The following is a 19665-nucleotide window of genomic DNA, read 5'->3' as shown; positions in this document are numbered from 1 at the left end:
TGAGGAGCTTTTTCATGTGCAGCTCTCTGAGCTCAGGGCTGAGCTGCTGTTTCATCTTTAAGAGCTGCTGCCTCCTCGCCGGACTTGTTCTCCTCTTCTTCTCCTAATGACACCATTTCTGCTTCATATAAAATTCAATAAAGATGCTGACATGTATCTGTAGCAACAACATCATTGAATCTAGAACAACTGGAGCCAAACCAGTGGCTCTGCTGGGATCACTGGTGAGCCAACACTTCCTTGTTGATGCAGATTTCAGGGCTTCCTTTTGCTCCTCCGTTATAACTGTTCTCTCTTCTCAACACATGATGACACAAAGGAATCAGCAGTGACAAAGATGATGCTGAAGAGAAGCACACACTTCACACATATAACAGACCAGTGCAGTTACACACACCTCTGCTCGACATCAGGCCTCAAACAAAGACACAAAACACTAACTTGACTCTAAACAGAAGAAACGAGCAGCTGTTTCTGTTCTGTGCTTATTTATATTTGACACACATGCTTCTCTTTGTGCAAACACACATCGCACTATAAGGGTAACCTCGCACACAATGATTGGACAGCACAGTGATGATGCTGGGAGATCCTATACGCAGCAACACAGAAAGACTGAGAACTTTAAACAATGATGGAAAGTGTTATAAATGACTTGTTGGCCTCTGATCTGTCACAAACAGCTGAAACGTGTCTCTCATGAGTCACATGAAGGTTTTTGACAGAAAGGACAAAAAGTAGCTGCAGTCAGTTTGTGTCATTTTTATATTTATTCATCTGGGAGAAAAATCTGAGGGACATTAAAATGTGTTTTCAACAGAGACAAGAACATGAATATAACAGAACAGGTAAATGAACATGTTTCAAGTAAACAGCTGGACTGATCAGGTCCAAACACAGAGTGATAAACTTGTCAAACAGCTGTCATATCTTTATATAGAAGCTCTTTATAAATGCTGCTCACTGCAGTCTGTTTACTAATAATGTCAAAGTGTTAGAAACACAGAAACATCAGAATGGTCTTTGTTCACAGAAACCTGTCTGGGATCCTTTGTTGTTCTTTTGATGCAGAGTTACATTATAAATATAAAGAGTTATTTCAGAGTCTCATCAGTTTTCCTGCATGTCTTTATTTAACACATCAGCAGGGCTGAAGCTCTCATGTTAAACACACACTGATCTATGGACACGTTCATGTGTTTCTAACAGAACCAGGCTGTTATCAGCCTGCACTAACATTATGTCACACACACTGAATGTAACAGTGACAGTTTACATCATCACACAATCAGCTGTGATTGTTTCACTGTCATCAAACGAGTCAACAGGAAGTAGAATCAATAGAAACCAATCATTTACTGACAGCATGTCTGATGGAAATAAGTGCAGATTATGTATGAAGTCTAACTGCACACAGTAACTGTGTTACAATAAGGACTTAACAGCGCCCTCTGCTGGAGTGTTTCAGTACTGCGTTAACTAGAATACACCACCTCCTCCTCACACCACCTGCTACAGCTCTACTCTTCTATGACTACAGTCATCCACAGCACTGATGTGAGGTCACATGGTTCATATGTAAGGAGCACAGCTGACCTCAGGTCAGTTTAATGACTGTGAGCAGCAGCTGTGTTATTGTCACTGTGACAGGGAGACACTCTCAGACACAGCGCTCATGTCAGCTTGTTCTCATGCAGGAGGATCAGGAGCTCCATGTTTGTCTTTCTGTTTGAATCATGATGTGTTTGTGCCATCAGAGTCTGTCATGAGTACTCAGGGTTTCACAGCAGCTCTTCTGGATGCTGACGAGGACTCCAACCTCATGTTTCACCTCTCTGAGCTTCTGATGTCTGTGAACACTCGTGTTTCTTCTCTGGGCTCATCTGGACAAAAACACCTTTCTGTGTTTGGCTGCAGCCTCATTCTGACTGACAGGAAGTGTGTTATCCATGAGCTGCACTTCTGTGAGGAAGTTTCCTGCTGTGTTTCCTGTCTGTGGACAAACACGAGTGTTCCAGCTGAGGACTTGGTTCCTTCCACCTGTCCATACAGGACATCACGCTGTCTGCAGCTCTGTAAATGCAGCTCCAGGTCCTTCCACGTGCTGCTCTGTATTTGTGCAGTTTGTAGTGTGTCCTGGGAAACGTAGCACACATGGTGTTCTTCTGCTGTTTCCTCCTTTCACTGAGTGTGAAACACTGACGCTGTGCTGTTGTTCACAGAGGGGAGCTGATTCTAGCTGCAGCTGGACTCTGTCATCTAACTGAATGTGTTGGTGCTGATCACGGGGCTCTGAGGGGGGAGCAGCAGGAGGACTCTGGATGCTGACGTCAGTGTATCTGTGGAAGCTCCCACAGCGTGTCTGTCATTCAATATTGTGCTGTATATTGTATCTATGCAAAGATGAACAGACTGTGTGTTCACTGGTCTCTGTGCTGCAGCTCTGATGTCATCATCACTCCCTCCTCCACCCTCAGCAGTCCCAGCATGCTGCTGTGGTGCACCCCACCCTCACTCTACACCTGAGCCACAGACCACACCCTCCACCTCAATATACACCACAGTTTTCTCTGCTGTGGAAATGAGATCAGGAGGAAATCATCATTATTATTATTTAATAAACGCTCACATTAATGTGGGCTTATTTGTTTCATATTAGAAACATTAGTTGAGTGTTTTTAGTATAAAATGGTCAAAGTCCCTCTTTTTGCTCCTCCCCTCACCTGTGGATGGGCGGTGCTGTTACCGTGGTGACAGCTTGGATGTGTTTCAGTCCTGCCTGGTTATCACTGCAGGAATCTTTCACATTTATTACAGGTAATAACTCTGATTTTTCTGTGTATTATGAACCAAATGTATCCTGATACTCACAGAGATGGATGAGCAGAGGTTGTTTTTGCAGTTTATGTAGTTACTATGGACTTAATGCATACATATTATTAAAATTAGGGCTATAACAGTTGTATTGATGTATAGCAACTTGAAATGCTCCCACAAATGGCTCCACAGCATGTAAAAATATAACAAAAGCTCTGGCGGACTTGGTTCTGTGGTCAGTCTTAAAGGGTGAAGTTAAACTCTGTAATCTTCACTGTGTCACAGAGTTCAGTGAGTCCCGTTATTCACAGTATCAATCAGATCATCAGAGAACAGCTGATCAGCAATCAGTGGTGCCAACAGCGCCTCCTGTGGTGAGAGGATGCAATAATGCAATGTAGCATTTTTCCACTCAACACTTGCAGTCATGGAAACTGTCTGTTGGATCTGTGTGACGTTGCTTTCTTGGTTAGAGTTCCTCACAAATGTCCAGATGATTCTTCTAATGAGGCGTCGACCATGTTTGCAGCTCTTTGGAAGAAAACGTCGCCCTTTGCCATCCTTACTTTTCTTTGACTTCTTCAAATGCAGCTGAACTCCAGCTGGTATTTTCTTGGACTTTGCAGCTGTTTCTGGTCATCAGTTCATTCCTGCAAACCTCTGAAGCTGAACAACAATGATGCTGCATTGCTGGCTGATCCCAAAAGGTTGATTCTGTTCATCTGGACGTTTTCAGAAACGTTTGCTCACTGATCAGGTGACTTCTTCAGTCTCAGCTGACTGCAGCTTTACAAGCTTACAAACAGCACATTTGCACAATGACTGAAAGCAGCAGCACCTGATATATATGATACTAATATAATACATATACATATATAATCCATACTAATGATGAAGGAACTGAGCTCACAGTCCATTGTTCATTCAGTGAACTACTCAGTTTATTTTGGGCCTCAGAAATGCTCACTCTGTTTGTACATCACTGTCAGCAATAGACTCATTCTGCTGTGTGGACAGGAACACATGTGACATCACTTCCTGTTTGTTTGTGACTGAAGAGGAAGAAGTTTACAAGGAATCATTTAGAAGAGTTTCAAACATCAACTGATTGAATCCATGAATCTGAAAACGTGTTTGTGAGTGAAAGAGACAGACATGTACAGACTGAACTATCTGTTCAACAGTCAGAGTGTTTCTGTAACAGGAGACACTCTTTACACTCCACTCAGCACAGGGACACTGAGGAACCAGGAGACCAGACTCTAAACCCAGGATAAAGAGTTTGAGTGAATGTGGTGTTGAAGGTGTGGAGGTGGATCAGAGTGTCAGAGGACACTCTGTAGAAGGACAGAGTGCCAGCAGGACAGTCCACATACACTGCTGCTCTGTTAGAGACAGAGGAGGAGGAGGAGGAGGAGGAGATGGATGTGTAGCTGTTATTGTGACAGACATAACGAGGACCATCATCAGTGCACTCCAGACTCCAGGACTGATCATTGTTTCCAAACACACAGTCATAACTGCCTCCTTTCCTTCTGATGCTTCTGTAACTCACTGATATATCAACTCTTCCTCTCCACTCGACCTCCCAGTAACAGCGACCAGTCAGACCATTTCTACACAGCAGCTGATAATCATCAAATCTGTCTGGATGATCAGGATATGACTGAACCTCCTCCACACGTGTCACCTTCCTGTTGTTGTCAGACAGTTGGAGCTTTGTGTTCACTGTGTTTGTGTCGATTGTGAGTTGACAGGAATCTGATGGAGAGAACAAACACAATCCAGCTGCAGTTATTGATCCATCATCTGTTCATTGATTGACACTTTGATGATGACTCCTGACATGATGAAGATGGTTGAATGTGTGCTGCTTTGTTTTCATGAATCCCATTAAAAACACACTTACACTTCCTCAGACCTGGTCTCAACCATCGGACTCCAGCAGGCTCCACCCTGAAAGGAGGAGGGGGGTCAGAGCAGCACAGTCAGCATGCACACATGGACATTACATGGCTCTCACACACACACTGTTACACACTGAGCTCAAAGCTCGGCTCCACTGTTTTATTCAAAGAAATCTACATTTATTTATCAGCACATTTAAAAACAGCTTGAGCCAAAGTGCTGCACAGAGTAGAGAGAAAATAGGAAACATACACAGTAATGACTATAAAGACTGGTCAGGATTGAAAGCTACAGAGTACAAATGTGTTTCCAACCGGCTTTTAAAAATGTCCAGTGTTGGTGACGACCTGATGTGAAGGGCGACTGTTCCAGAGTTTGGCTGCAGCCATCGATAAAGCTCACCTCTGTTTTTACGTCTAGTTCTGGTCAGAAGCTGCTTATCTGCAGACCTGAGGGCTCCACTTGGATTCTTTTGTTAAAGAGAGATAAGATGGAGCCAATCCATTCACAGATTTAAAGACAACCAGATCTGGAAGTGGATTCTACCACGTACTGGTAACCAGTGGAAAAAGCTGGTGATGGGTCGTCTAGCACAGACCCACCGCTGGAACCAGACAATTGATGAGGGAGAGAACTGTGACAGCGCCGTTCCTTCACTTGACCTCAGTCGCTCTCGTCTGCTCCCTCGTAACACTGCTCTTTATTGAGCTTACATGAATATGCACAAGTTCATTATGACGTCTTACACAGGTATGAACAAAGAGTACCAGTCTGTGCATAGTGTGTGTGTGTGTGTGTGTGTGTGTGTGTGTGTGTGTGTGTGTGTGTGCGCGTGTGTGTCTGTGTCTGTGTCTGTGTGTGTGTGTGTGTGTGTCTGTGTGTGTTTGTTTTTCGTTTTAGGAGGACAATTTTCAAGACAAATCAAAGAGCTATGAGGACCCTCTGTTACAGGAGGACATTTTGCTGTCCTCATAAAATTGACCTTTTAAAATGGTTTCTGGGCATGTTTTAATACCCAAAAAGTGTTTTTCTCAAAAGTCTTTGTAAACCAAAAACTTGACATATGTTGTATATTTGTGTGTCCGCCACTGCCCCCTGTCGGTTGGAGTTGTCCCTGCATGCCGCACACACAAGCGCGGGAAATTATACACGAGCGCGGGACATTATACACATGGCGCGAAATTGGAAGCTGCGCATGCGCATTTTAACATTACCCATTTAGACCATTGATATTTACATCAATGATTTAGACTGACTGATTGGGCGCTTCTTATTCATCCATCAATTTTGGCAGAGTTTTGACACGCTTTGGAGAAAAGGTAAGAAGGTAATTATAAAACTTTTAAAAGACGGGCGTTCTGACAGACACAGTGCTTCAGAGTAGGCACAGCCGTGGTGAGGCGGCAGGTGAGGGAACGACGAGGTACGGTGGAAAGCATACGGCGGAGAGCGCACCGCGGGGACCGGACCACAACGAGGTGAGGACGGCGGAGCGGGCCGGAGCACGCGGAACGGTTCACGGAGGTCACAGCAACACGCGGGGCGGGGATTCCCGGACTGTCCCAGGGTTATTTTTACCCTGGCCTAATCTCATCACTTGTTTCAAGGTAAGAAATTACACAAGTGTGTGATGTTTCACTGAGTTTGAAAGAAGGCCTTTTTCACGACAAGATCACTTGTTTAATGTAAAATGGCTGCTACTGCTATTAGATGATCTTTGCCCAAATACCAAGGAAACATTGGAAGGCAAATACAAATAAACTCTTGTAGATTTATGAAATTAAATTGAGACAGTATTGGTGTCACTCTGCACACATTTGTTTATAAAATATTGTAAAAAAAACAACAACATTTGTTTTGCTCTTATAGTTGTGTTGATGAAGCACATGATTCCTGAGAGATCTAAAGCTTAGTTTGACAGACAGGTTTAGGCTAAGTCAGAGTTAGGCTTTAGTTAAATTAGGACATTTAAGTATCTTTAATATCTGCAAGTGCATGCTTTCTGTTAAAACAACTCAGACATCAGCCTTGTCTGTGTCTGTTATGTGAATGTAATGAAAGCATAGAACTCAATTGAAACAGTTTCAGTATTCATGCTATTAGTGAAATAAGAAAAATTGGGTGGAGCATGTCAGAAACTTGACTTAATCAACACAGGTGGAACACAGTCAAGTTAATCTGCACAAATACAGCCTCGCCCCCATCCATTTATCTGTTAATCAGAATCCCTCCAGCACTCATCACCAAACTAAAATAACCTTAAACTAATAATACGCTAACATGGGGGGGGGGGGGGGGGGTGCTTCTCATTCAGCTTTACTAATGCCCTTGTAAGCATAAAGGCTTGAAGTTTTGATGTTGTTTACATTTTTATCTTGATTTCCTTAGCAAATCATGTCACGGAGAACCACTCCCCTTCAGGATGCCATTAATCACATCCTTGCAAGAAGAGACAAGAATTCAATGTTAGAAATCAAATTTATTAATTCAGTTAAAGGTGAGTGACTTTGACACACTGCAGGCTAGACTGAGGGGTTACGCATCACCAGTGGTGACCTGTACAAACATCAATATAAATTAAAATTAAAGGTATTTTAATAATAATTTAGTTATTAGCGAGCCTGGCTATTTATGTTTTCTGCACTTGGACATGTTTTCTTTATTATATATGTAGAATTGAAAAAAAGCACAACATTGCATACTTGCAATTTACAGATATACATATTTAATGAATTGATTATTTGCAGTGCTGCCACGCCTGTGTCTCTAATATGGTTGTGTCTTCAGGTCGTGGCATCTTCACTTTAGCCAATTTCAAACAAGGAGACTTCGTGGTCGAGTATAGAGGGGAGCTTATTGATGCAACTGAAGCTGAACACAGACGTAACCTGTACCCCAGCGCATGTTCAGTCTTCATGTTTGAATTCATATGGAAGCAGAAGACTTTGTGGTAAATTCAAAATGACTGAATGTTTACATTTCTATTGCAAGGTCAGGATTTCTGAAGCAAACATCTCATATTGCTCTTTAACGAGTCCTTACCTCTAGTACCCGGCCCCGTCAGTCCCCAGAATCTATAGAAGGGGGAGTGACGGACCCGTGGAATAGCAGGATCTCATTCTTACTGAGGCTCCGTCATTTCCCGGTGACCCTGTGGTCCCCGGGAACTCGCAGTACTGGGGACTGACGGGACTCCCACATATGCTGAGGGCCCGTTAGTCCCCGTATTCAGCCTGTGTGTGCCTTCTCTAATACACACTCACGGGCGTAATGTACGGGGTTAGAGGGGTAATAATATAAGCCTACATTTTACAGCTAAGACAGTGTGCTCACGCTGCTGTGAAGATTTAAAATATAGAGATAGAGAAAATAATAAGAGAAAATAATAAGAGAAAATTCAAATGGCCAGGGCTGAATGAGCGGCCCTGTGTCTGTGCGCATTTGGCACATGTGGACACGGAGACTCGTGCACTGTTATACTGTGTCCAAAACTACTGTATAATATGTACAATGCCAAAATAGTACATGTCAAGTGTTCTCTGTCTGTGAGGTAGGTAGATGGATGGCTTGATGGATAGGTGAAAAACCTTTCAACACAAAAAATAAAGAACATTTCATTAATCATTCAGATAAATTAAATGCATTATACAGAAGACAAATGAAATAACAAAAATATACACTTCAGTAAAGCCACTTTTGTCTAAACTATCATTTATCCTAGTTTTAGTTTTACATTCATTAGTTTTTGAATCAGAGGTGAGTAATTTCAAACAACAAAGATGAAATAAACTGGTCTACCTTGCATTTTTTACACTTTCTGTAACAATTACATTTTTAAAGTATACATTTTAGAGTTTACAAATATTTTAATAAAGACTTTAACCAAGGATTTTCTTTTACAAAGAATTATTTTCCTTAAATTAAACCAAACATATTTACACTAGTTTTAAGATTTAACCAAGGATTTGGGGTAATTGCTTTTAGTATTAATTAACATAAGTGTGGGAAACACTATCTACATAAACAGTTTATTCAAACTTAAACATTTATTTTAATATCAATATAATTTTTTAAACTTAAATGCAGTAACTATTTCCCAAAGCATAAATACATTTCCACAATTGAGCTTCCATAGTTCCCAAACATAAGCAGCAAATATGAGTCCAAGCTTACCGATAGCCCGTCTAACTCAAAGTCTTCCTCAAAGTGGATTGTGCTTGGTTTGCTGTCCTCTCAGCATGTCACGCTCGGGTCAAATGACTGCTGCATGCATTTTAAGTCTACTAGGCACGCCCGCCCTTGATTGCTCTAATTCAACTCACCTGGCGGAGCAGTGCGCACCAGGCTGCGCTTAGCTGTAGATTGCACAAGGTCTAATCAGCGGCCACGCGCAAGCAGCAGCACAGAGCAGGTAGTGGGCAAGAGGAGGAAGAGAAGAGTAACAGCCACAGCCACACCTACACCTACAAGGTCAGCGCGACAGTACAACAAAACCACGTTTAAGCTCTAAGCACAAGTAGAAGCGCAAACACTTATCTCAGTCAGAAAGCAACGCGTCCTTGACTGATGGACCCTCTTTAACTTATCAACTATGCATTTAACAACTAAACTTGTATTGGATGTTGTGTTTGTGTTGGTGCTTAAAAATTATAGTATAGTTCATAGGCGTGTCACTATAAATGTTTGTTTAATGTATGTTTCCAAATTTGCAGTATTGATGGAGCACTTGAAGATGGGTCATTTGGGCGACTAGTAAACGATGAACACAGGACACCAAATTGCAGAATGAAGTTGATTGAAGCAGAAGGGAAGCCACATCTCTGCCTTTTTGCACTGAAGGAAATTGCGGCAGGAAGTGAAATTACTTATGACTATGGTGGGAAAGAATGGCCCTGGCGGAAAAAGGTGGGTCATTTAAAAAAAAATTTCCCCCTATGAATTGTTGTTTAAAACCTACATATCTAGATGTCACAATTAGGGCTGCAACTAACGATTATTTCAATAATCGATTAGTTGTCGATTAATCGATTAGTTGTTTCAGCCCTAGTCACAATATTTAAATGTCCTCTTGGTGGTATTCAATCTGGTTTAACTAAATCTTGAATTTGTATGACTTTCCCAAGTGATGATTGCAAGCTTATCTGTTTTGTGTCCCCTCCACAAGTGTGTTTTACTGAGTGGCCACACACTGGAGGTGAAACAGTGAAAGCATCAGTTTGAGCTCAGATGTCATTATGAGGCTGATGGCCAGTGTCCTTGTAAACCTTGGGTTTTTCTGTGTCAGACATATACATGCACCTTTTACTCACAGTCACTTTAGCTTCTTAGTATTGTCTTACTTTGGCTTCACTTAACTAGGTAAGGGTTAATCACTCTGTTTCCTTGCAGTTAGGGTGAGAGTTAGAACTGTATTTAACTGAAGGTGAAACAGAAAATGCTTAACTATGTGTGTGTGTCTGACACAGACAAACTCAAGGTATGTGAGAACACTGTCCTGACATCTGAGCTCAAACTGAGTCTTTCATTGTTTCATCTCCAGTGTTTGGCATACTCAGAAAAACACACGGGTTGAGGGGACACTGGTTAGAAAAGACCACTTGTAGTGGATTAAATACATTTCCACTGTAGCTGCCAGATGTTTACAATATTTGTTCTACTTTTCATACCCAGCTAAAGATCGCAAGCATCCCTTCTGGTCAACAGTGTGTTGCAGAGCCTATTGCCCATGACGTGGAGCACCATGTGATCTCTACAGACTCATTCACAGGTGAGTCCCTGCTTGAGTAAGCACTACCTGTTAAACCCTGGGGTCTTGCAAAGCACTATGCCTCCATGTCTTGTGTTCTCTTCTACAGACAGAGAATTAAGAGCAGAGTGTCAGTCATCTAGACCTACAGCAGACAACTCTGAGCATGAGGTTAGCATGGATTCATCTGTTTACTAAAGATTGTATCAATGTGTAGTTTGGTAAATAGTGTGGTTTGTAAAGATCATGTTTATCAATTGATTACAATTATACTGCATGTGCAGTCTTTAAATCATTGTAAGTACAGGTAGTCATCATTTAACATTGCATTTCCCTCTCAACATCATTTGGGTGTTTTAAGGTTTGACTGAGAGTGTCCCTCTTGATCAGATGGACACTGTACCATTGATGCTTGTTCATCTTTGCATCTTTTTAGGTGCATTCTGTTGGAGGTCAGCGTGGCACTTCTTCTCTGAAAGAGTTAATTGGTGAAGTTGGTGTCCAGTATCAGGAGTTGTCACCCCAAGCGTTCTCAGAAGAACTTACCAGTGGTCAGTTTTGAGTAAATGTTGTTAACTTCTGGCAATGCATGACATGCCTGAAGGTTTGCTGCATGAAAAATGTGCCAGTATTGGGACATTTCTGATGATTCTATAGTGTCTTGATGGATATTTTGAGTAGAATTGTAACAGTCAAGGATGTGAATTGATTGCGTTATGCGTAGATGTGTTTTTTTTGACTTAACGAAAGTCAAGCACTGAATCTCCTTGTGTTCCCTTGTACAGAGAGCAAATCGAAAGAGGTGCCACAATCATCCAGAGCTGTGCCTAACGACTCTGCTTGTGAGGTGAGTTGAAATTGACCTTTGTTTTAAAATTGACCAATGGTTAGAAGTGTTATGGTGTTTACATGAAACTCCATTTTGAGTATTTTAGCAAACATCTGGCAGCGGTGGTGGAAATGTCCTCTATTTAGAACAGGAGGTCTTTTCTAACCACAGTGTCCCCTTAACAAGTGTGTTTTACTGAGTGGCCACACACTGGAGGTGAAACAGTGAAAGCATCAGTTTGAGCTCGGATGTCATTATGAGGCTGATGGCCAGTGTCCTTGTAAACCTTGGGTTTTTCTGTGTCAGACATATACATGCACCTTTTACTCACAGTCACTTTAGCTTCTTAGTATTGTCTTACTTTGGCTTCACTTAACTAGGTAAGGGTTAATCACTCTGTTTCCTTGCAGTTAGGGTGAGAGTTAGAACTGTATTTAACTGAAGGTGAAACAGAAAATGCTTAACTATGTGTGTGTGTCTGACACAGACAAACTCAAGGTATGTGAGAACACTGTCCTGACATCTGAGCTCAAACTGAGTCTTTCACTGTTTCATCTCCAGTGTTTGGCATACTCAGAAAAACACACGGGTTGAGGGGACACTGGTTAGAAAAGACCACTTGTAGTGGATTAAATACATTTCCACTGTAGCTGCCAGATGTTTACAATATTTGTTCTACTTTTCATACCCAGCTAAAGATCGCAAGCATCCCTTCTGGTCAACAGTGTGTTGCAGAGCCTATTGCCCATGACGTGGAGCACCATGTGATCTCTACAGACTCATTCACAGGTGAGTCCCTGCTTGAGTAAGCACTACCTGTTAAACCCTGGGGTCTTGCAAAGCACTATGTCTCCATGTCTTGTGTTCTCTTCTACAGACAGAGAATTAAGAGCAGAGTGTCAGTCATCTAGACCTACAGCAGACAACTCTGAGCATGAGGTTAGCATGGATTCATCTGTTTACTAAAGATTGTATCAATGTGTAGTTTGGTAAATAGTGTGGTTTGTAAAGATCATGTTTATCAATTGATTACAATTATACTGCATGTACAGTCTTTAAACCATTGTAAGTACAGGTAGTCATCATTTAACATTGCATTTCCCTCTCAACATCATTTGGGTGTTTTAAGGTTTGACTGAGAGTGTCCCTCTTGATCAGATGGACACTGTACCATTGATGCTTGTTCATCTTTGCATCTTTTTAGGTGCATTCTGTTGGAGGTCAGCGTGGCACTTCTTCTCTGAAAGAGTTAATTGGTGAAGTTGGTGTCCAGTATCAGGAGTTGTCACCCCAAGCGTTCTCAGAAGAACTTACCAGTGGTCAGTTTTGAGTAAATGTTGTTAACTTCTGGCAATGCATGACATGCCTGAAGGTTTGCTGCATGAAAAATGTGCCAGTATTGGGACATTTCTGATGATTCTATAGTGTCTTGATGGATATTTTGAGTAGAATTGTAACAGTCAGGGATGTGAATTGATTGCGTTATGCGTAGATGTGTTTTTTTTGACTTAACGAAAGTCAAGCACTGAATCTCCTTGTGTTCCCTTGTACAGAGAGCAAATCGAAAGAGGTGCCACAATCATCCAGAGCTGTGCCTAACGACTCTGCTTGTGAGGTGAGTTGAAATTGACCTTTGTTTTAAAATTGACCAATGGTTAGAAGTGTTATGGTGTTTACATGAAACTCCATTTTGAGTATTTTAGCAAACATCTGGCAGCGGTGGTGGAAATGTCCTCTATTTAGAACAGGAGGTCTTTTCTAACCACAGTGTCCCCTTAACAAGTGTGTTTTACTGAGTGGCCACACACTGGAGGTGAAACAGTGAAAGCATCAGTTTGAGCTCGGATGTCATTATGAGGCTGATGGCCAGTGTCCTTGTAAACCTTGGGTTTTTCTGTGTCAGACATATACATGCACCTTTTACTCACAGTCACTTTAGCTTCTTAGTATTGTCTTACTTTGGCTTCACTTAACTAGGTAAGGGTTAATCACTCTGTTTCCTTGCAGTTAGGGTGAGAGTTAGAACTGTATTTAACTGAAGGTGAAACAGAAAATGCTTAACTATGTGTGTGTGTCTGACACAGACAAACTCAAGGTATGTGAGAACACTGTCCTGACATCTGAGCTCAAACTGAGTCTTTCATTGTTTCATCTCCAGTGTTTGGCATACTCAGAAAAACACACGGGTTGAGGGGACACTGGTTAGAAAAGACCACTTGTAGTGGATTAAATACATTTCCACTGTAGCTGCCAGATGTTTACAATATTTGTTCTACTTTTCATACCCAGCTAAAGATCGCAAGCATCCCTTCTGGTCAACAGTGTGTTGCAGAGCCTATTGCCCATGACGTGGAGCACCATGTGATCTCTACAGACTCATTCACAGGTGAGTCCCTGCTTGAGTAAGCACTACCTGTTAAACCCTGGGGTCTTGCAAAGCACTATGTCTCCATGTCTTGTGTTCTCTTCTACAGACAGAGAATTAAGAGCAGAGTGTCAGTCATCTAGACCTACAGCAGACAACTCTGAGCATGAGGTTAGCATGGATTCATCTGTTTACTAAAGATTGTATCAATGTGTAGTTTGGTAAATAGTGTGGTTTGTAAAGATCATGTTTATCAATTGATTACAATTATACTGCATGTGCAGTCTTTAAATCATTGTAAGTACAGGTAGTCATCATTTAACATTGCATTTCCCTCTCAACATCATTTGGGTGTTTTAAGGTTTGACTGAGAGTGTCCCTCTTGATCAGATGGACACTGTACCATTGATGCTTGTTCATCTTTGCATCTTTTTAGGTGCATTCTGTTGGAGGTCAGCGTGGCACTTCTTCTCTGAAAGAGTTAATTGGTGAAGTTGGTGTCCAGTATCAGGAGTTGTCACCCCAAGCGTTCTCAGAAGAACTTACCAGTGGTCAGTTTTGAGTAAATGTTGTTAACTTCTGGCAATGCATGACATGCCTGAAGGTTTGCTGCATGAAAAATGTGCCAGTATTGGGACATTTCTGATGATTCTATAGTGTCTTGATGGATATTTTGAGTAGAATTGTAACAGTCAAGGATGTGAATTGATTGCGTTATGCGTAGATGTGTTTTTTTTGACTTAACGAAAGTCAAGCACTGAATCTCCTTGTGTTCCCTTGTACAGAGAGCAAATCGAAAGAGGTGCCACAATCATCCAGAGCTGTGCCTAACGACTCTGCTTGTGAGGTGAGTTGAAATTGACCTTTGTTTTAAAATTGACCAATGGTTAGAAGTGTTATGGTGTTTACATGAAACTCCATTTTGAGTATTTTAGCAAACATCTGGCAGCGGTGGTGGAAATGTCCTCTATTTAGAACAGGAGGTCTTTTCTAACCACAGTGTCCCCTTAACAAGTGTGTTTTACTGAGTGGCCACACACTGGAGGTGAAACAGTGAAAGCATCAGTTTGAGCTCGGATGTCATTATGAGGCTGATGGCCAGTGTCCTTGTAAACCTTGGGTTTTTCTGTGTCAGACATATACATGCACCTTTTACTCACAGTCACTTTAGCTTCTTAGTATTTTACTTTTGCTTCATCTAAATAGATTCCCCTCTCTCTAACTCACAAATCTCAGGAATTGAATAGATATGCTTCACTATTTTATCTAAAAAGTAACTCCTATCTCCCTTTCAATCTCTCCTGAAGGATTGGTAGAAAATATGTAAAATGGTCAAACATTATTTTTAATTCGTCATAAAATATTTGGGTAACAATGTTTTATGTTTCATTTCATGTTTTTAATTTTTTCCAGTGTACAATTCATAGGCTGGTATTTGAATCGGTGAAACTTGACAAATGCGGGATATGCCATTCACCTTTGACAGCTATCAGATGGCACGGTCTAAGATGCAAGCGTAAGTGTATTATTTATCTTGTGTTAATTAATGCATTTTTTCACTATACCATAAGTTACCATGAGTCAGGTCTACATTTTCATATGTAAAGAATAAAAAAAATCACTTCAAAGTTTTATCAATTCAAACCATTGCAATGATACACAGTGTAATGGCAGATACTATCACATATCATGCATTTGAGTTTGTCTGCTTAGTGTGGCAGAGAACAGAGAACATACTGTAATAATGTATATTGCCCTCTTACTCTTTGTTGATTAGACTGTTGAACTTTACAACTTTAAATCTTTGTTTCACTCTTTCAACATCAAGCTCATATAAGCTAAATAAGCATCTCACCGCGCGCAAGGCATGCCGGTCCGGGTCAAGGGTCACGACTACCCAGCGTGCATCGTAAACAGTAAACACTGCCGCGTGTGATAGCGATATTGAATATTTTGAGCGTCCTAAAGTCAATGTTTTAAAAGAATTTGGTACGAAACGGGGATACAGTGCTGCTGGGAAGAGAAAGAAAGAATTCGTGGCCCTCGCTTGGGCGTTTTCACTACAAAAAGCCCCTATAGTTTTAACAAAACAGCAGGAGTGGGAGGCTATGCTACCTTGGATATAAGTCTCTGCTCGAGATCGAGACTGACAGTTGTCAGATGACAATTCCAGATCCCTTAGAGCTGAGGGAAGGTTGGTACAATGAATCAACAGCTGCAAATAAACTTTCACTTTCAAAGCCTCATATTCGGAGCCATCAGCCTCTGTGGTGCCCGGAGACGCTCGTGCGGGGTTTGGCCACTGACGTCTGGCAACCCTGGCACAGCACTTCCCCGTAGGCCTATATCCATGGATGTATTAAAAGAACCAAGCCTATATCTGACGGAGAAGTATAATTCAGCCTTTACATCGTGGGTAGTGGTGTACTCTGACCCGGCCGCGTCGTGCATGCGTACTGACAATGCTGATTTAGCTTATTTGTGATGTTACAATGCAAAAACCACAGTTCCTGATTTGATCTGTTATATAAAGATAAAGCAAAATGCACAAATGTTTAATTATATTTAAGAGAGTATCAACATGTATGAAGTAAACTGCCCTCAAGTCTGTTTGTCATTCTGTAATTACACATATACACACAAACTTGGAAGATGATGTTTGATGATAATAAACCCTTTGAGTAAACATTGCATCAAACTTGCAAACTTCTTACAATGTCAATATAGGAAGCCCAATAAGGTACTGGGTCTGATTAATCCAGACCTATTCCAATAGATCAATCAGGCAATTTGCAATACAAATGCTTGATGGTGTCTCTACACATTTTCAATGACTTTTTAGTAGAAGTCCTTTTCATCTCAATCCTTATTAATTAATGTAGGATAAACATTTTAGCTTTTCTGTTTCTCATTAGATCGTATGTATGTATGTATGTCTGTCTGTCTGTCTGTCAATTAGTCTGTTTTTAAAATAACAATGTTTTATATCTCAAATCTGATGAAAAAATTTATTATTAGGATGATTCAGTATATCATATTCATAAGTTTAAAATGTGTCTTAAACTTAAAAAAAAAATCTGCTTTTTATTCTGAATTATGCGTTGGTTTTAAATTCACTTTATGCTTGTTTATATTTAGTGGTCTTAGTGAATATAATTTGTGACGTGTGGGATCGCTACTTTTTAAATTATAACTTAATGAATCATCGGTTGTTGTCTAATGCTGTGGTTTCTTTGTATTTGTAGAATGCCGTTGTGTGTGGCATAAGATCTGCCTCCAGACATCTTCAGAAGACTGGGATATGTCCGACGTAAGTGTACAGTGAAATTCAACCTGGAAAGACTCAGATACGGAGAAAGAATTAGACATGCTTTATTGAACATTAAATATTTGGCGGTCAGACCCCGGCGGGAAAACTGTTGATAAAAGCATTGCTGATTGAAGTAGGAGGTCTTCCCCTGGGGTCTGGACACTGGTGGTGGTATGGAGGCAGGGGGCAAGCATGGGGGTGCAGGGGTGGTGGAGGGATGCGAAAACGCTGAGAGGCCGAGCTATGGGTGAAAGAGCTTAAATGCCCGGATGCTGAATGGAGGCATAGGTGCGAGGGAGCTCCGGATTGGCTGCGCCAGAGTGAGCAGCTGAAGGGAGTTGAGATGATGATGATGATGATGGAGATGATGTGCAGGTGTTTCTCCCAGGTTGAATTTACGCAGGCTTCATTATAATATAGTTAATATTGACGTAGATGCAGTTCGTGAAGATTGCCACATGTTGCTTGCTCTTCCTTTTTCTTTCATCACAAAATTATAAGGATAATCAGTTTTGTAAGTGTTGTCTCAGATAGAGAATTGAAAGCAGAGAGATTTTGGACTGGATAGAGTGTAGAAGTTATGTGAGAGAGGCCAGAAATAAACACATTGTAAAAATATTACTTAGATTTTATTATAATCCTTTGTAAAAAAAACAAACAAAAAAAAAAACAGTTTCATACAATCTAGTCTCAAAGGTTTTACAAATTTTGATCTGTGGGGGTCATTGTGGGAGGGGCTCCGGGACCAGGTTAGGGCTGGTGTCTTAGTTTTTTTTGTTTTGTGTTTGTTTTTTTTGTTAATGTCATTGTTCAAAAAATATAAATTGGATATTAGAAATGGGACAAATATCAAAAAAGTACTGAATCGATCACAGATTGCAAATTGATCAAGCAGAATCAAAATACTTGCACAAAATACATATCTGCTGCACATTTTCTTCTTTAAATCAGGAGGTATTTCTTAGTACTTTTAAGACATCTAGAGACTTTGGTTTACGTCCCGAGCTCTGTGACGTGAACAATTTAGCATTTATCCTTCCCATGTTTATTTCTGTTATTTAATCTATGCTGTATCTACGAACAGGGTGATGTCTCATCTGATGAAGAATACATCCCAAATTCTGCATCAGATTCAGAAAGCTCAGGAACAGAGTTGTCTATTGAGTTACCTGGACCATCAAAAAACTCCCATGCTGCTAGCATGCCTGATTTATGCGTTACTTTTGCTGAAAAAGAACAGACCATGGATGTTAAGAACAACTTTGAGCACATTTTGAATGATCTTGAAACTACTGATGATCTTCATCCCGACCAAGAACCAGACAGCTCAGAGTCATGCCAGCAGAAAACAAAAGATGCATGTAGCGAAAAGAGTACTGTGGATATTAGCCAAAATGAATCCCCAACCAAGTCAACAAAATTAATCAAAAGCACAGTCAATTTTTGTTTTGTGTGTGGAAAACCTCAAACAAAATTTGCACGTCATCTGGAGACGCATGTAAATGAAAATGCTGAAGTCGCCCAGGTGCTTCAGTTACCCAAATCATCAAAGGACAGAAAAGTTCATCTTGAAAGGTTACGAAACCTTGGTAACTTCAAGCACAACTCTGCTGTTAAAACCACAGGATCAGGTTGTCTTAAAGTGAAAAGGATCTCAAAAAAGAGCAGCAGCAGCGCTGAGACATACGAGTACTGCTTATACTGTAAGGGTATGATATCCAGAAAAGAAGTTTCTCGGCATATGAAAAGATGTGCTTTAAGACCAGAGAATAATGCTGAAGAGAAGCTGAAAGATAGAGTCTTTGGTATAGCATCTACTCAATCCACAATGTCTCAGCCAATTTCAAGTGAACTCTACTCAGTACTGGGCAAGATGCACAAGGATGATGTGTCTAGTGCAATAAGGAATGATCATTATATTATGCAGTTGGCTCAGTCTCTTTTTAATAAGCATGGAAGTGACAGATCAAAGCATGAGTATATAAGACAGAAAGTAAGGGAACTTGGGAGATTACTTGTGACTTTGCGTCACACAACAAGAATCCATAATATGGAAGAGGCAATAAAACCAGCCAACTTCTTTATTCTTACTAATGCTGTCAAGAGAGTTTCAGGTTTTGATACTGAAACCAGCACATTCAAAGCCCCAAGTTTGGCCCTGAAGCTTGGACATTCTCTCAGAAAAATAAGTGATATTATCATGTGTCGTGCTCTCATGGAAGAGGATCAAGAGGCGATCGATTCAATCAGGAGGTTTCACACACTTCATGAAACAAAGTGGTCTGAATTAGTTTCCCATTCAGCCTTATCAAACCTGAGTGAGGCAAAATACAACAAGGTCGACAGCCTTCCACTGACCAGAGATGTTCAGAAGCTGCAGTTATATCTTGGTCAGCAAGTGGAATCAGCTAGGGAGAAACTAGGTGATAACCCAACAGCAGGAACTTATGCAGCACTAGCAAAGGTGATCCTTTGTCAAGTGATTTTGTTCAATAGGAGGAGGGAAGGTGAAGTAGCACGTATGACTGTCAAAAATTTTGAAGATCGTGACATGTCCAAACTAAACGATGACATCAGCTCTGGGCTTACAGAAGTTGAGAAAAGGCTTTGCCAACAGTTTGCCAGAGTGGAACTGAAGGGGAAAAAAGGACGAAAGGTGGCTGTGATCCTGACTTCTGATATGACCGATA

General features: G+C 41.0%; 1 protein-coding gene and 1 long non-coding RNA gene across 3 annotated transcripts in view; one reads left to right on the top strand and one right to left on the bottom strand.

Moving 5' to 3' along the window:
* Positions 1–2890: 2890 nt before the first annotated feature.
* Positions 2891–4780, bottom strand: LOC143413580 (uncharacterized). Its single transcript, XR_013094185.1, has 2 exons — positions 4727–4780; positions 2891–4578 (listed from the first exon to the last, which is right to left on the bottom strand). It is a non-coding gene; the product is annotated as an uncharacterized LOC143413580 (long non-coding RNA).
* A 1033-nt stretch (positions 4781–5813) lies between these two features.
* The window catches only part of LOC143420802 (uncharacterized), an 18718-nt gene continuing 4866 nt past the window's right edge, over positions 5814–19665 (top strand). Inside the window, exons 1-19 of one of the 2 annotated variants that reach the window (XM_076889096.1) lie at positions 5814–6332; positions 7114–7222; positions 7513–7675; positions 9438–9630; positions 10396–10492; positions 10581–10642; positions 10908–11022; positions 11257–11318; positions 11993–12089; positions 12178–12239; positions 12505–12619; positions 12854–12915; positions 13590–13686; positions 13775–13836; positions 14102–14216; positions 14451–14512; positions 15079–15181; positions 16911–16975; positions 18060–19665. The exon at positions 18060–19665 is cut by the window's right edge and continues 381 nt beyond it. In XM_076889096.1, coding sequence (XP_076745211.1) covers positions 7120–7222; positions 7513–7675; positions 9438–9630; positions 10396–10492; positions 10581–10642; positions 10908–11022; positions 11257–11318; positions 11993–12089; positions 12178–12239; positions 12505–12619; positions 12854–12915; positions 13590–13686; positions 13775–13836; positions 14102–14216; positions 14451–14512; positions 15079–15181; positions 16911–16975; positions 18060–19665 — 3241 coding nt within the window. In that variant the 5' untranslated portion in view covers positions 5814–6332; positions 7114–7119. The remainder of the gene's footprint in view (positions 6333–7113; positions 7223–7512; positions 7676–9437; positions 9631–10395; positions 10493–10580; positions 10643–10907; positions 11023–11256; positions 11319–11992; positions 12090–12177; positions 12240–12504; positions 12620–12853; positions 12916–13589; positions 13687–13774; positions 13837–14101; positions 14217–14450; positions 14513–15078; positions 15182–16910; positions 16976–18059) is intronic. The other variant, XM_076889099.1, reaches the window with a different exon arrangement.

The sequence above is a fragment of the Maylandia zebra genome, linkage group LG2 (assembly GCF_041146795.1).
Source record: "Maylandia zebra isolate NMK-2024a linkage group LG2, Mzebra_GT3a, whole genome shotgun sequence".
Taxonomy (NCBI): Eukaryota; Metazoa; Chordata; class Actinopteri; order Cichliformes; family Cichlidae; genus Maylandia; species Maylandia zebra.
Note: the sequence above shows the minus strand (reverse complement) of the source record. Positions and strands in the feature narration are given on the sequence as shown.